This window comes from Harpegnathos saltator, unplaced genomic scaffold (genome assembly GCF_003227715.2).
Source record: "Harpegnathos saltator strain DR-91 unplaced genomic scaffold, Hsal_v8.6 scaffold536, whole genome shotgun sequence".
In the NCBI taxonomy this organism is placed as follows: Eukaryota; Metazoa; Arthropoda; class Insecta; order Hymenoptera; family Formicidae; genus Harpegnathos; species Harpegnathos saltator.
In genome coordinates, this window is record NW_020230356.1 from 618,914 (window position 1) to 633,494 (window position 14,581).

The 14,581-nt window shown below is 45.0% G+C and overlaps 1 protein-coding gene across 1 annotated transcript; it reads right to left on the minus strand.

Annotated features, from left to right (window-relative positions):
- Nucleotides 1-2,998: 2,998 nt before the first annotated feature.
- Nucleotides 2,999-7,584, minus strand: CPR27 (cuticular protein 27). Its single transcript, XM_011149266.3, has 4 exons — nt 7,536-7,584; nt 6,523-6,620; nt 5,580-5,978; nt 2,999-5,076 (listed from the first exon to the last, which is right to left on the minus strand). Exons 1-4 carry the CDS (start codon nt 7,545-7,547, stop codon nt 4,869-4,871), a joined length of 717 nt encoding a protein of 238 aa, XP_011147568.1. The 5' UTR covers nt 7,548-7,584; the 3' UTR covers nt 2,999-4,868.
- Between the last annotated feature and the right edge of the window lie 6,997 nt (nt 7,585-14,581).

Here is a 14,581-nt window from a genome sequence, read left to right on the forward strand (position 1 = left end):
GAGGAAGACGATCCTCCCGCCGCGTTGAAACACGCGATACCGTATTTCAACGCTACGGGTAAAGAGCCGCGGGAATTGGCGCTGCGCACCGCTCTATCAGTATGTAGCCATTACAGGCTACAAAGTTGCTCATTGTTGAGGATCGAAAGTGGCACGACAAACGAGCAAATTGGCCTCGCGTAATTGAGCGCTGACGATAATTAAGAAGAAAGCGGACTCGCTTTTCAGAAAAGAAACACGTACAGTTTCCCACGTCAATTAAATGCATCGCGAGTCCCATGCAACTTTGTACGAGTGAGAAATACCGTACAAAGTTACATGAGACGATATCGTCTACACATATTTTGTCGAAGGACGTGTGTATGTGTGCGAATTTTTAATCGCGCTAAGAATCACCGCTGGTTCGTGCAGGACGAAGCGAGTGCCACTCCTCTGCCAGTCAGTTTCTCAAGTGCCGCAATCTGCCGGACGCGACAAACTGATGGCCAGATTAGAGGATGTATGGATCGAGAGGAAGGAGGGGGGGGGGTGAAGCGGTGCGAAAATTGCTAAAGAGCCGCGAATATTACATTACCTCAACGTAACATTTCATTCACGTCCCGATGAGAGGCGAAAATGCCGCTCGAGCGACTTAGCGACGACCGAGAGGAGAGGATGTGCGAATTGAAAAGAATCGAAAAGAGGAAGAAACCGAGGAGGAGAGTTTTCAGAACGCCGCGAATATTACATTACTCCGACGCAACGTTTATATTATGATCTAACGAGAGATGCAAATGCCGCTCGAGCGACTTAGCGGATCAGGTCGTTTTATAATTACGCGGTCGCGACAAAAAGAGGAAAGTTATACGTGTTCATTACGCTGGCAAAGGAAAGCGAGTTCTGCCGACATCTGGCGCACCAGACCGTCGCACCACGCCTTGCATCAGAATGTCTCGAGAGTGAACGCGGAATCGCGAGCCTGCGTGCACGCATTCGCTGACCAAATGCATACTGAGGACGAGGAAATGGAGGAAAAAGAAACCGCGCTTGTTATTAGATAAATCGGAAAGTTCCGTCCATCCAGCGGCAAGCTAGCTGTAGCTAGAACTGTCGTTAACCTCTAATGTCTAAACAAAGCTTAATGGTTTGTTTTGACATCTGTCAATAACATTCAGTACATAAAGGTATACGTTCGCATCAATAGCATTGTTTTTTACTGCATCGAAAATGTCGAGATTTGCGCGAAGTGTTAATCTTTTGCTTCAATTGGAAGAAAATTGCAGCTGAAGCTCATCGAATGGTTGTAGAAGTTTGCGGTGATAATGCTCCTTCCGATAAAACATGCAGAGAATGGTTTCGACGCTTTAAAAGTGGTGATTTTGACGCAGAGGACAAAAAGCGTTCTGGACAGCCAAGAGTATTCGAAGACGAAGAATTGCGGGCATTGGTGGACGACGAAGACCCATGTCAAACGCAAGAGCAACTTGCAGAAGCATTAAATTGTGCCCGATCTGTCATTTCCGATCGTTTGAAAGCCTTAGAAAAGTTTCCAAAGAAGGAAAATGGGTCCCATATGAACTGAAGTGAAGAGACATTGAAAGACGAAAAATTACCTGCGAAATTCTGCTTGCTAGGCAACAAAGAAAGGGGTTTTTACATCGCATCATCACTGGGAATGAAAAATGGATTTATTTGAACAACACCAAATGTCGAGAAACTATTTGCGATCCCGGCCAACCCTCAACATCGACGCCAAAGCGGAATATCCGCGGAAAGAGAAGGCAATGCTCTGTATTGGTGTGATCAGAAGGGTGTGCTGTACCATGAGCTGTTGAAAAGTGGCCAAACAGTCACAGGGGATCTCTACGGAGAACAAATGATTCGTTTGAGCCGAGCATTGTACGAAAAACGACTAGAATATGAAACGCGATAATATAAATCTGCGAAAGAAACGTTGGAAGCACTTCGCTGGGAAGTGTTACCCCATACGGCTTATTCACCAGACTGTGCCCCTTGCGACTACCACTACGACTGTTTCGGTCGATGGCACACGCACTTGCTGACGAATGCTTCGAATTTTTTATGAAGACGTCGAAAAATGGGTCTCTGGATAGCCTCCAAAGATGAGTCATTCTTTCGATGCCGGAAGGAATTCGCTTGCCGACCGAAAGATGGAAAAAAGTAATCGCTAACGATAGACAGTATTTTGATTGATGTGCTTTTTCATTTTGTTTCTTAAATAAAGCCATTTGCGTTTTGCAAAAAAGACGGACGGAACTTTCCGATTGATCTAATATCAGAGACGACGAATTATCGTGCGCAACCTGCGCGTACGCAGGTTATTTTTGACCCGTCGGGATTTGTTCTCCGACCTCGAACGTCATTACGAGATTCACACACGAGCTTTCTACGCGCTCTCAGCGCGGCATACTTTTTATTATTTCCGCGCGATGCGAAATATCACATCGCAGACGAAATGTGCGCGCATTTCCTCTCGAGGAAATTTCGCACAAACAATGCGCCTTTATAATTTTGTAATTTTACGTAATATCACCCGGGCTTGTCCGAATTGCTTTCTCTGTGAGCTGCAAGTGCGTTATTTTTTAAACTACTTTTTGCATCTCTCGTTAGATCACAATGAAACGTTGCGTTAGGGTATAATGTAATATTCGCGGCGCTCTGAAAGTTCTCGCAGCGATTTCTTTCTCTTCCCGATTCTTTTCACAATTCGCATATCCTCTCCAGTCGTCGCTAAGTCGCTCGAGCGGTATTTCCACCTCTCATCGGGGTTATTTATTTCATCCACGGAATGATCTCTTTAATCGCCGCGTTGTTTGCGGAAAGAAGATCAGGAGAGAGCCGAAAACGCAGGAGGAGCTATCTCGAATTTATTTATTACCTGAGAATCGAACACCTCGACTCGTAGCGAGCCCGGTTGGGCAGCGGCGCCGATCGCGAGCTGCGAGATCGCGGACTATATCGTGAAAGGTGGACTTGGGCGGTGATCCGTGGCACTCTCCACGTGTCAGGTATGCGCGACGTGTAACCTCTATGCGTGCGGTTTAGGATCAGGCCAGAAGTTAGAACGCGAAGGCGACACGACAGCCGGCAGTTTCCGCTGTGCCCACGCGTGAATGCACGAGACATGCTTGATCGTCATTGAATCGATACCTCAGCGAAAAAGTCAGCAAGGGTGCGCATTATATACGGTGGCTTTTATTTCATATTTTACCCTCCTCATACATCACAGAACTCATTTCATTCTTTCTTCATTATCATTACGTATTGTTCCGAAGCGCGTAATCTCCGACGTAACTCTCGTCGAGTACGTTGCGAGTGTCAACGTGGTTACGATTCTGTAATCTTGCACTCACAATCTCCATCGCACACGTACGTACACGGATAGGGAGAGAGAGAGAGAGAGAGAGAGAGAGAGAGAAAGTACAACGGATTAAACTTGCAGAAACTATAGTAACGTTATTCGTGTCTGCTTTTGCAGAAGAAGTTGAATTTAACGTACCGCCTTGCAGCTTCTTGTTGCGACGAGCGTAAGTACTCAGACGGCAATTGATGGGCTGGAAAATATCGCGGCCGGAAATCCGCTGCGTCGCTGCGTGTGAATTTTGATTTTACGCACGTGCGAAAGGCCGAAAGGTAGCAGCTATGTAGGTGTCTGCAGGCGTTACGTAACGATTAAGAGTGCGGGTGAAATTCTTGGGTGTGTCGAGAACAGCCCGACGGCGCTCTTTATATGCGAGAGAAAAAGATTACCTGCGTTTTCAGCCACATCAAGTGGACACTCTGGGGCCTGTATTAATAGGGCACGCGTCTGGCGCGTGCAACTGGAATTCGTTGCCGAGTATTGCTTCACAAACCGGACAGGTTTCTCGGTTCTGTGCGGTTCTCAACATCATCGCAAGGTCGACTCGAGTCGTTCAATCACTTTCGCGGGGTCGTCGAGAACTCTGTTGACCTCGCGGTTACATCCTGTTTGCTCGGACTGTCTCGCGCAACATTGTACACGATAAACTCGCATCTCACATGCACAAGTGCGCTTTATCGTACGCTGAAGTACGTAGGTGGAACTTCTCCCAAGTTACTCAAGAACTCTTTGCGATCGCAGACGCCGCGCAAGTTGATTCCACGCGTCCACACTGCGAGTGAGAGAAAGCATCTCGCGCAGAAAAAGAATGTGGTAATTGAGTGGACCGCTTTCCTGGTGAAGTGCAAACTCAGAAATTTCCATTGAAAGTACCAGAATTCTCTTAAGTCAACCAGAAATCTTGACTGAATTCTGACAACTTCAATCGGAATTTCTGAGTCGTTCGCCAAAAAGTTCTTTCGTTCAACCAAATATTTTTCTCTCCGTGCGGACGAGGGAATGCAATCGATATATGAAGCGAGCTAAGAAAGCGGAAGTAAAGTAAATCACAGAAAAGCGATACACATCGAATTTCTCGACAAGAGAGAGGTAGAAGCTCCCGAAGCGGAAGAGGTAGAGGAAACAAGTCAGAGACAACACAAGAGGTAGAAAGTTTCGTTCCACTGGGAACTCGAACGGAAAATGAAAGACAGAGCGAGGATAATCTAAATTGATCGCAAGTCGACACCATTGTCGTGCCGTGATTGCTAAATTAATGCTAATTAATCGTAAGATAACGCGGCGCGTCGTCGAAACATCGGCCGCGCTGATTAGTAAAACATGCGACACTTAAGAGAACATTTACAACAACGACTCGGAATACTTATAAATAATGTGGCCTTATATACACGCTTTCCCCCTTCTCTCTCTTCCTTCTCCTTCCAAATCGTTCCTCTCTCTCTCTCTCTCTCTCTCTCTCTCTCTCTCTCTCTCTCTCTCTCTCTCTCTTTCTCTCTCTCTCTTCGCATCACTTGTAATTAACCGTGTAGGATGCCAAGTCGGCGTTCATGTTGATATTGGTCGCGGCGTGTCCTTGCGGTCCGGCTGGAATCGCAGGCGAAGGATACGCGGATCGTAGTTGCTGACCTTGATAATGCGATCGGTACTGCGGCTGATATTCCGGCTGGAACCGCGGGCTCGCGGCCGCCTGCTGATAATTGACGGGCGCGTTATACCTGAAAAGACGAGGAATCGGGTCAATCGGCTGGTGTCCGTCCCCGTTGAGACGCGCAGGCGCGACCGATTTCCCGGCAAGTTGAGCAAGTCACGAGCTCTCGGTACTTTCCAGTGATTCACTTGACATTTAGTACGCTCGTTATCTCATCGCGCTCTCCGCCCGCTTGCCGAGCTTTCCGCGCGCATTGATCCGCTGAGATCCGATGGTCCGGTCGAGAGAACGAGGACGACGGAACGAATGAAAATCGGCAAGTTCGGCACAGCGTCGGGAGAAACTCGAAAGACTTCGAAAGCGCAGGAACCGGGGTTTCGCCGAAGTTTCGTCAGCATTCGTCGCGATTGAAACTTCAGCTCGATCGAAACTCACCGCACTCCAAAGTACTGCTAAACAAAGTACCGATCACGCGACGCGAAAAACTATAGCCGGGACTCGCGACTCTCGCGTTCAAACGAAGGTCGAGCGGGCAGAGATTGCGTGTCAGAGTTCATCGCGACATTGCACCTCGTCGGCTGGCTGTAAGCTGGCGATGCCGATGCGAACTGCTGATTGTAGACGAGCGACTGTTGTTTGTACTTAGGCATCGGGTCGTAGCGCTCGCCGTTGGTGAAACGCGGATCGGTATGATAGACCGACGGGTCCTCCCGGTACTGTCCGTCGTCGTCGGGCTCTTTCGTACCGGCGATGCTGTTGCCGGTCAAGGTCGGCGGGGGCACGTTTATCCCAGGACCGACCGGCTCGAAGCCGCGCCTGGATGCTCCGTACTCGATCTCACGTACGTTCCCGGTGTCGTCCACGAAGCCGTACTTGCCGTAAACCTCGCCGGTCGGATATTTCGACTCGATCTTGTACGAGCCGTCCGCAGCCTCGAAGCCGTAACTGTAGCTACCGTCCTCGTTGTGCCTGTCGGAAAGTAGTTCTCGTGTTTCGTTATTGTAACATCCTGATGATACAACAACAATAATAACAGTGACGATAATAATACAATGATAAAATCAATAAAATAATAGAAAAATAATAATAAAATTCATATTTTTTGAAACGTCGCGAATTTGTCTACCCGAGCATAAAATATATAAAAAAAATACCATAAAGCAATAAGAATTGAAGTAATTAAGTGTAATAAAATTCAAGTAATGAAACTTAACAGTCCGCTAAAATTCAAGTAAAATTCAAGTAATAAAAATTAACAGACCACTTAATTTTTGGGTTACATTGATGGTGTCTTTTTTATACAATTTTTGGACACTCAGTGTCCAAAAATTATGCCGTTGCGTTATTTGTTATTACTTATTCTCTTCCAACGTCGGTGCATCCCAACGTCAGTTCTAAAATAGATCGCGAACGGAGACGTACTGCAATGCCGCCCACTATGTATCGTTGCATCAAGTTACGCCAAGTGCGATGTCGCTTTCATGCGGTTACGTAAAATCAATGCAATACTCACTTGTTTATTTGTTTTAAAATAGGCACCGGTGTTGTCACTGGATACGGTTGATTGTGTTGGGCGACCGCAAGGCCGAGGCAAAACAGAAATAACAGCACCTGGTGACACAAATTTACATAAAAACGTCATTTGAATCGTTTTCCAAATGGCCTCGTGCGCGCACAAGAGAAAAGTCGGTGGTTGGAATGGCGCGACGACGATGCGCCCTCCTGCTATCATCGTGCAGTAATTCTCCGCACGTTTCCCTCTTTTCTAACGAATAAAGAGCTACGTGAAATTTTGCCACTCGTCGACCCGTCAATCCGTCGCTTCGTAAAAAGAAGAAAGGACGAAAGGACGCGAATTCGTGTCACAAACAACAAACAGATCGCTAATTACACTCAAATGTTTTCTCCTAGAAACGTGATTAAACGCGATCGTTATAATTTGTACAGTTTCTAAAGTTTCTCATTGATTAATACACCAAGCATCGAGCGCAACGTAGAAATATTCCCGTGTATTAGATTGGCGCAAAAATAATTGCGGTTTTTCATGTATCGAGTACAAAGACGCATATATCAGTTAAAAATTATATTTATTAATCAAAATAAAGACCATTGGCCTGCACACATTTCTCCCAACGGGAAACAAGTTTGTTTGTTTATTCCTACAAGATAGAATTTTGAAAAAGATAACGGTAACTGGGAAAATCGGCGCTAAATTTCAAATGATAAGAACCGCACTTATTTCTGCACCAACCTAATATTTTAATAATCGAAACTATGAGATTTAGGCTCATATCCTGAATTTTCTTTTTTCGCTAAAAATGACTCTAAAAGTAGCTTATAAGCCTCCTGATGCTGTAAGCCACTTTTAGAGTCACTTTTACTGATGAAAGAGAATTCAGAATGTGGGCCTTAGTCTCTGCGGAATTCAACTTCTTGAGGAAGAGTCAAATAATCTTAGTAGATGTCGACGCATCCGAATAAACGCGTTCGAGAGAGAAAAGAAGAAGACGAAGCAACGATACTCACGGGAGGACGCATGTCTGGTTGTTGATGAGGCAGAAGTGATTGTGTTATAGGATCGCGTTTTACGCTGCGCGAGTCTGCTTATATAGGTCCCCTTCGGGAGCGGCGGGGCCCGCCCATGGGCCCGACCTCCGCCTCAACCTGAACGCCGATCTGCCGCAGTGCGCGGATTCGCCATACAAAGAGATTGAAAATTTCTATTGCACTTCTTAGGCTCTTCCAATTTTCATTCACAATATATGGCGCAATCGCACTCACCGTGTTGCGCACGGCTCGTTGTATAAATACCGCGAATACCGGTGGCGATGATGGATCGCTGATAATAATTGACGTTTGTTACGATAAACGCAGACATTCTCACGATGCTCGCAGGTGAAAATTACTATACCGGATGATTCGCGCGTTGTAACTTTTCAACTTTCGAGTACAAATGGTTGAGAAAGTCCGGCTGAAACTTCAAAGGGCAGCGACACTCCGAGCCTGTGCAACAGACGCGAAGTGCATTTTCACTTAACTTGAGCCATTAATGGCGATTATATCTTGCAATATCAAATAGCATCCTAACGAAAGCGCCCACACATAACACGTTCGCGTTATATGTTACGTTTCATAACTATAAATACTAATAATTATTGTTGCAACAATCGATTAAACGAGCTTGCATCGCATGTTATAATAATTTTGTATCATTATTTCTTCGCCCTGAGAAATGCAACCGAGAAATTACATATTGCGATCGACGAGAAGTGATCCCACCTTCCGACATTGCTTAAATGACTGGCAGACATGCAACCTCCAATCGTGGCGTCAATGACAAGAAGCCCTTGACCACACAATGCGTCCTTGATTTTCAAAAGTGCAATTTCATAGCTCGAGACTCTTATATTTTCGTCTCGAAGCCGCCCGTGTCCGCGAAATACATTTTTCGCTGAAGTTTCCAGTAGCCGGGCGGCCCCCACGCCGGAGATTTCAACGTTGGGGACTTTAGCGCCGGAGACTTCAATGCCGGAGATTTCAACGCGTGGCACTTGACATACGGTGCAGCTGATGAAGTCTCGAGGGTTTGCGAAAAATTTTTTATTGGTGTCTCTTCGACGATTGGATATGATGCTTTCTGTAATAAAATTATATATCTTGCTTGCTCCAGAGATAAAATTCTACTATTGGAAATTACATCACACTGGAGATTATCTCGCGAGGATTCACGCTCCTACATTTGTCTGGTGTAAATATCAAATTATTATTTATTATACACGATTAAAAGCAGTTCTTCCTTTAATATGTAGGTTGTATATCATGAGTCTTATTTAAATGTCAACAGAGATGGCTTTGGTCGCCGGACTGGATATCTTTGTTGTGATACTGCGGCTTTGTGGAAAATACAATGTCCCGGCAATTTCAGCATTTTGTGACGTACGGTTGCAGATGCGGTGAACATCGGTTATGTAATTATACGAATCGTCAGTTTGCCTCTCCCCTCCCCAGAACTTTCTCGATCATATAAGAGAACTTCTTGACATTTAGCGTCGCAGTAATAAGGGCGATGCGGAATTGCGGCGCAACATAGTGAAGCCTACCGCTTTTTCCGTCTTACCGCTGATTCTTTGTCCGTGAGAATACCGTAGCGTGAAGACATTAACGTTTATTGTACCGATAGTTACCGTCTCTAATTACCCTTTGGCTTCAATAACACCACCGCAGATAATAATTCTTGTCTGGACATTCTCCGATGATTAAATTGCGAGTTCAATTCGATAGAGGTCTTTTATTTTTTGGGAATCAAGCATTTTCCTCTAGTATCGTTACACAAGATTCACGTGAATACGTGGTATCGTTAAATTGAAGAAAAAGATTTTTACCTCTTGAACGATTTTCGAAAGATCGATCTCGTGAAATCGTTCTTCCCGTCGAGGACGATGGTTATTTATTTGTTATACGAAAGAAATACTACGACTGTAATATTCTTACAAAGGATCGCGGTGAAAGTATGGAAGGACAGTGTTCCGGAATTTACATTCGAGCAATGACAAACAAAGAGGACGGGATTCCGTCGCAATTGAGTGACAGTCGTAACTAGAGAGTTTATTGCCTGTCCCATTGATCGCATGTCACACTCGTTATCTTTATGCAACACTGTTGCGTGTATCGTAAGTTGTAATTCTTACGCGACAGTTTGCCACGTGGATGACCATGCCGATGAGGACAATGAACATCCGCTTTCCGCGAAATCCCGCGAATCGATACGACAATTCCAAGACCGAAAGCAATTTCAATTCCGCCGAGCTATTCGCTCGCAACATCGATCTATTACGTACGGCCATTTCTTAATAGATATTGCGCAAGTATGATTTAAGAATATTCCTTTCTCTCTCACCCATTCACTCTAACTATTATAAAATTTCTTCTGCTGTATCTTATACATCTTTTAGCTAAAACATATTCAAGAAATTGAATACTTATTTCGAGGATAATAATATGATTTTAAGACGTTTATTTAACGTTACGTTGATATAATTAATATTTCATGATTCGTGAGTAAAATTCATAAAGAGAAATGAATGAAATTAGGTTTGGATTATAGATGGCGATAAATTGCGCAAAACGTGAAGGTTATCGATCATCTTTGCGATATTTTAAATCTAACTAATCCCAATGTCAAGTTTTTAAATTCAACATTATACTGGATCTTATTACCTAACATTGGGAGGGGGGGTTTATAGTTTTTGCATGTGTACCACATTTGCATATTTCATTCAAATTACTTCGAAACCTGCCCCACTTGAATTTTAAATGATCGGTAATGTAAACCTTGATCGGTAGATACAGATTAAAATTTAACCGGTCCCCCTTTTGATCTTTTTATCGGAAAATGAAGAAACATGTCTATTGCATCGTCGTGTCATTTAAAAATAAAAAGTCCCGTTGATCTGCTAGTCGTATTATACATAGCTGAAAATAAAATAAAATTTCAGCTTTCACTGAGTCTTTTCCTCTCTCTCTCTCTCTCTCTCTCTCTCTCTCTCTCTCTCTCTCTCTCTATTTCGGCATTTTATTCGGATTTGAAAGCATTATAAAATATTAGTAGCAATAATATATTAGATATTAAATATATATGAGGAGAGAAGAAACCATTCGATTATTTTCGACGCGTTTAAGATACAATCGATTTTCACAAATTGTCATTTTTCTGAACGTCGCTCCTCTTTTTCCAGATCGTCCATTTCTACCGTAGATAATATTGGATCACTACTATATACGACCGCCAATGTTTCTCGCATACTCAGCAAGGTAGAACGAAGTTCGTCGTTAGCCTGTAAGGTATCGACACTGCGACGTCCGAGAGAACGCCGTAAAATCGCCCTGCCTCAGACTGCCACTTCAGCTTCACCGCAAGAGGCGATCAATCCGCAGGCTCACAGACTTAAATTCAACTTATATCGATAGCTATCTTTATTGGAAAAAGGTCGATCTTGAAGTCATTCATTTGTTGTAATTGGAAAAATAGTGAGCTGCATTGTGTAAGTAAAACGATAATCATGGGATCTTTTCAAATACCTGATTCTTCTGAGCTCGATGTCTCTATTGAATTGTAAAGTAAAAAATCTTTAAGAAAAAGTGCTCTTCCCCGAATTTACCTACGCATTAGTATGAATCGAAGCAGCCTACTTAGTTGTCATTTCCGTTGCACACGGGTGCGATCGCTTTTAGCCGCTCTTCCAGATGATGAAAATAACATCGGCCGCGTTCGTACGTCAACATTCGCTCCGTTTCTCGTTTTAATTTGCGAATGTTGATCAGCCGGTCATCCCGGCGCCCCCGCGTATTTTTCGTGCGCCCGCTGCGCGCACTCGCCTCGCGAGTATGATATACGAAATTGAAGCGTCACATAAAACAGATTAAGCTGACGTATAATGAAAGAGCAATTATCATTCGCGCGCGCATTCCGCTTATTTTATCATCGCATGTCCCGCCATACGTATCTCATGCGCGCCTGTTAACTCCGTACACCATCGCAATAAGCGTCAACGTGTCGTCATATTAAAAAATTAATCGGCCCGGTACGCGCTCGTTTCGACGGGGAATTGACCTCGGCCGGAGAAAAGAATGACTCGACAGCGCGAGTACTCTCGCCGAAGATGTTCGTGATTTCTTTCTCGCTCTCCGACCCGAGTATTACATCTTCGCGAAGACACCCAGCCGATAAGCCCCCCCTCTCCATTGTCCTTTTTCCGTTCGTTCAAAATAACGATTCGGCACAACCGCATTCTTATCGGCTCACTCTCACATCTCATGTTTCCTATTCCAGCGGCTGTTGTCATATTCTCTTGTATTAGGTGTACAAATTAATTCTCGGCCTTTTTTGACCAACTTTGATATTTATTTAAAAAACATAAATATAAACTCAATCTTCAAAGTAATCTCCTTCGTTTTCTATACATTTTTGCCATCTCTCAGGCAATTGTCGGATTCCAGGTCGGAAAAATGATGGTGATTTTAATTCAGTGAATTCATCGAGGCTTTTTTCGGTCTGTTCAACTGACTTGAATTGAGAATCAGTTAGGTGGTGCTGTAAGGATCGAAGTAAGTGGTAGTCCGAAGGGGCCAAGTATGAAGAATACGCCGCATGAGGGAGAATTTCCCAGCCTAAATCTGAAATGGTTTCTTTTTCGCTATGTAGGGCCGGGCATTATCCTGCAGCAGTATCACCGTCTTTCTCCCACTGCCGGTAAACGGTCTTTTTTCTTCAAGTGCGTCATTCACGCGGATCATCTGTTGTTGGTAGGTTGAAATTTCCCTCTCGAAACTGTTGGAACCATTTTTTCCAACACGTGCTGTACACGATACAGCGTTTTCAAACTGAAAAAATCATTTCTTTCGCCGCGTTTTTTTTAAGTTGAAATGCGAAAAAGAGACAGCGCCTCAAATGTTGTTTTTCGAATGACATCACGTCTACAACTGATTTTTCAGGTTATGTTCACAGTAGGATCAAGTATTATACCTCAAAGCTTTATACCTTTAGCTTTATACCTCAAAGTATTATACCTTAAAGCTAAAAGATGGCACCTCAAAATGACTATATAGCGGGAAAAATATACCAATTTGAATAGATTCTGTAATCGATGAAAGGTAGGGGCCGAGAATTAATTTGTACACCTAATATTTCCACTTCTGGATGAGCAAAGCTTGAGCTGTTAATGATAAGCGAGTTGCTTCCTTGTCCTTGGTGACGCTGGTGTTAATATAAATCAAGGGCTAACGATCCCCGAGCGTAACTTGTGGGTAATTACAACTTCGCATAATTTCTCAGATAGCAACGTGGCGAGTCGAAGAAAAGACGGTGGCCTGGGTTGGATTATTGCGAGAAAAATATAACGAGATAGATAGATAGAGAGAGAGAGAGAGAGAGAGAGAGAGAGAGAGAGAGAGAGAGAGAGAGAGAGAGAAAGAGCGAGCGAGAGAGAGAGACTTTCGACACAGAACGGAGACGCGGGCGCGACCACGGCGCCCGGCGTCGTAATTAACCGTTGAGCTGACGCCGTATAATATCGGCGACTCGATTAACATTGTGGCCGTGCCAGTTGTATGATTTCCCGGTAACGAGTCAGGTGCCATTTATTCCTGTATCGTCGACGGCCATCTGCGACGCTGGCCGCGACGCCACGCCGCGCCGCGGTATCGCTGCCGTAATTTACAACGGCGCGAGCGTAAATAATGAAAATTTCCGACTGTCGAAGGGGGACTATCTTCAAGGTTACCGTGTCGGAGATAATGCTAACCGGAGCTACAATTACTCGTCGGTCAGCACTCGAATCAAGGATGAATCACGCGGCGTTGCGGCGGCGGCGGCGGCGGCGGAGGCGGCGGCGGCAGCGGCGGACGGCTCCCGCGACCGGTTCGACTTTATTCAAATTATTTCGTCCCGATACATCATAATCGGGAGCCAATTATTGTTCGTCTCGGGACGGACGCGGTATTTCGTTTGTAATTAAGTCGCACCTGCGATTCAATGCACCTCGCTCGGGCGCGAGCGCGCGCAGACAAACGAGCCTTCGCGCGAGCGCGCCGTCGATAATATATCAGCACCAATTCGCGCGCGCATATACACGAGGCCGCCAATTAGTGATTGTTAATAGCCCGAAAAAGATGTGATCGATCAATCGCGCACACGAAGAGACGCAAAAATACGGTACGTGCGTCACGGGACGCTCATCACGGATGGAAAGTGACAGAAGACGGGAGGAATGCGATTTTTATCGATCTGTTCTTGTCGTGGCTCGCGCATAAGCGACCTGGTACGTGTGTATGTGTCGTAGATAAATTTTTACAAACTTCCCGCTGCTGAGCGTTCTGATAAATCAGAGCGTGTGTAGTTCCGGCTGTCGGCGGCGGCCAATTAGGGATTATTAGGCGGCTACGAAAGTGGTCAGAAAACGAAAGGATCGCGTCGTGCATCGCGGATGACGTCACGGAATGTGTGTCTCGGCTCACTTTATGATTGCGAGCCAGTGTTGAGCGTGAATCGATTAAAAAACAAATTGTAGTTGATTAAAATAATCGGCAAATCAGCGGTCCAAATTGATCGATCGTCGTACGTGCAATTACGATTAATTTAACCGATCGACGAAATCAATTACTAACGGATAATAGTTGCGAGTGAAGTAAACGGTCGGTCAAGTCGAAGGAGACCGGTGGAAATTACCAGCGGAACCGAGATCGTCCATCGAATCGAGAGGGAATCGATTGAAGCAATCATTATACGCTCGTTTCACTCGATGCAAATTTTCACAACTTTAGTCGGCCGAAATTTCAATCGATTAACGCCACGTTAGCACTGCCGCGCGCGGCAATTAATATGCGACGTCTCTTCCTCCCTCCTTCCCTCTCTCTCTCTCTCTCTCTCTCTCTCTCTCGCTCTCCTTCTCTCGGGTATCATAGAAGCAGTGTCCGCGGCGGCAAGCTGCAATAACCGTTGTGCGCCGCCGGTAATTCCATATATATCCGATTAGGCTCACGTTGACAGCGCGGTTACATCGGGGGGCGAGTTACGG

What these genes read in the sequence shown, in the direction of transcription:
- CPR27 (XM_011149266.3), bottom strand. An exon ending in ATTTTAAAACAAATAAACAA is followed by an intron (nt 5,979 to 6,522) that starts GTGAGTATTGCA and finishes ACTTTCCGACAG; the next exon opens with GCACAACGAGGACGGTAGCT. An exon ending in GCTTACAGCCAGCCGACGAG is followed by an intron (nt 5,077 to 5,579) that starts GTGCAATGTCGC and finishes TCGTCTTTTCAG; the next exon opens with GTATAACGCGCCCGTCAATT.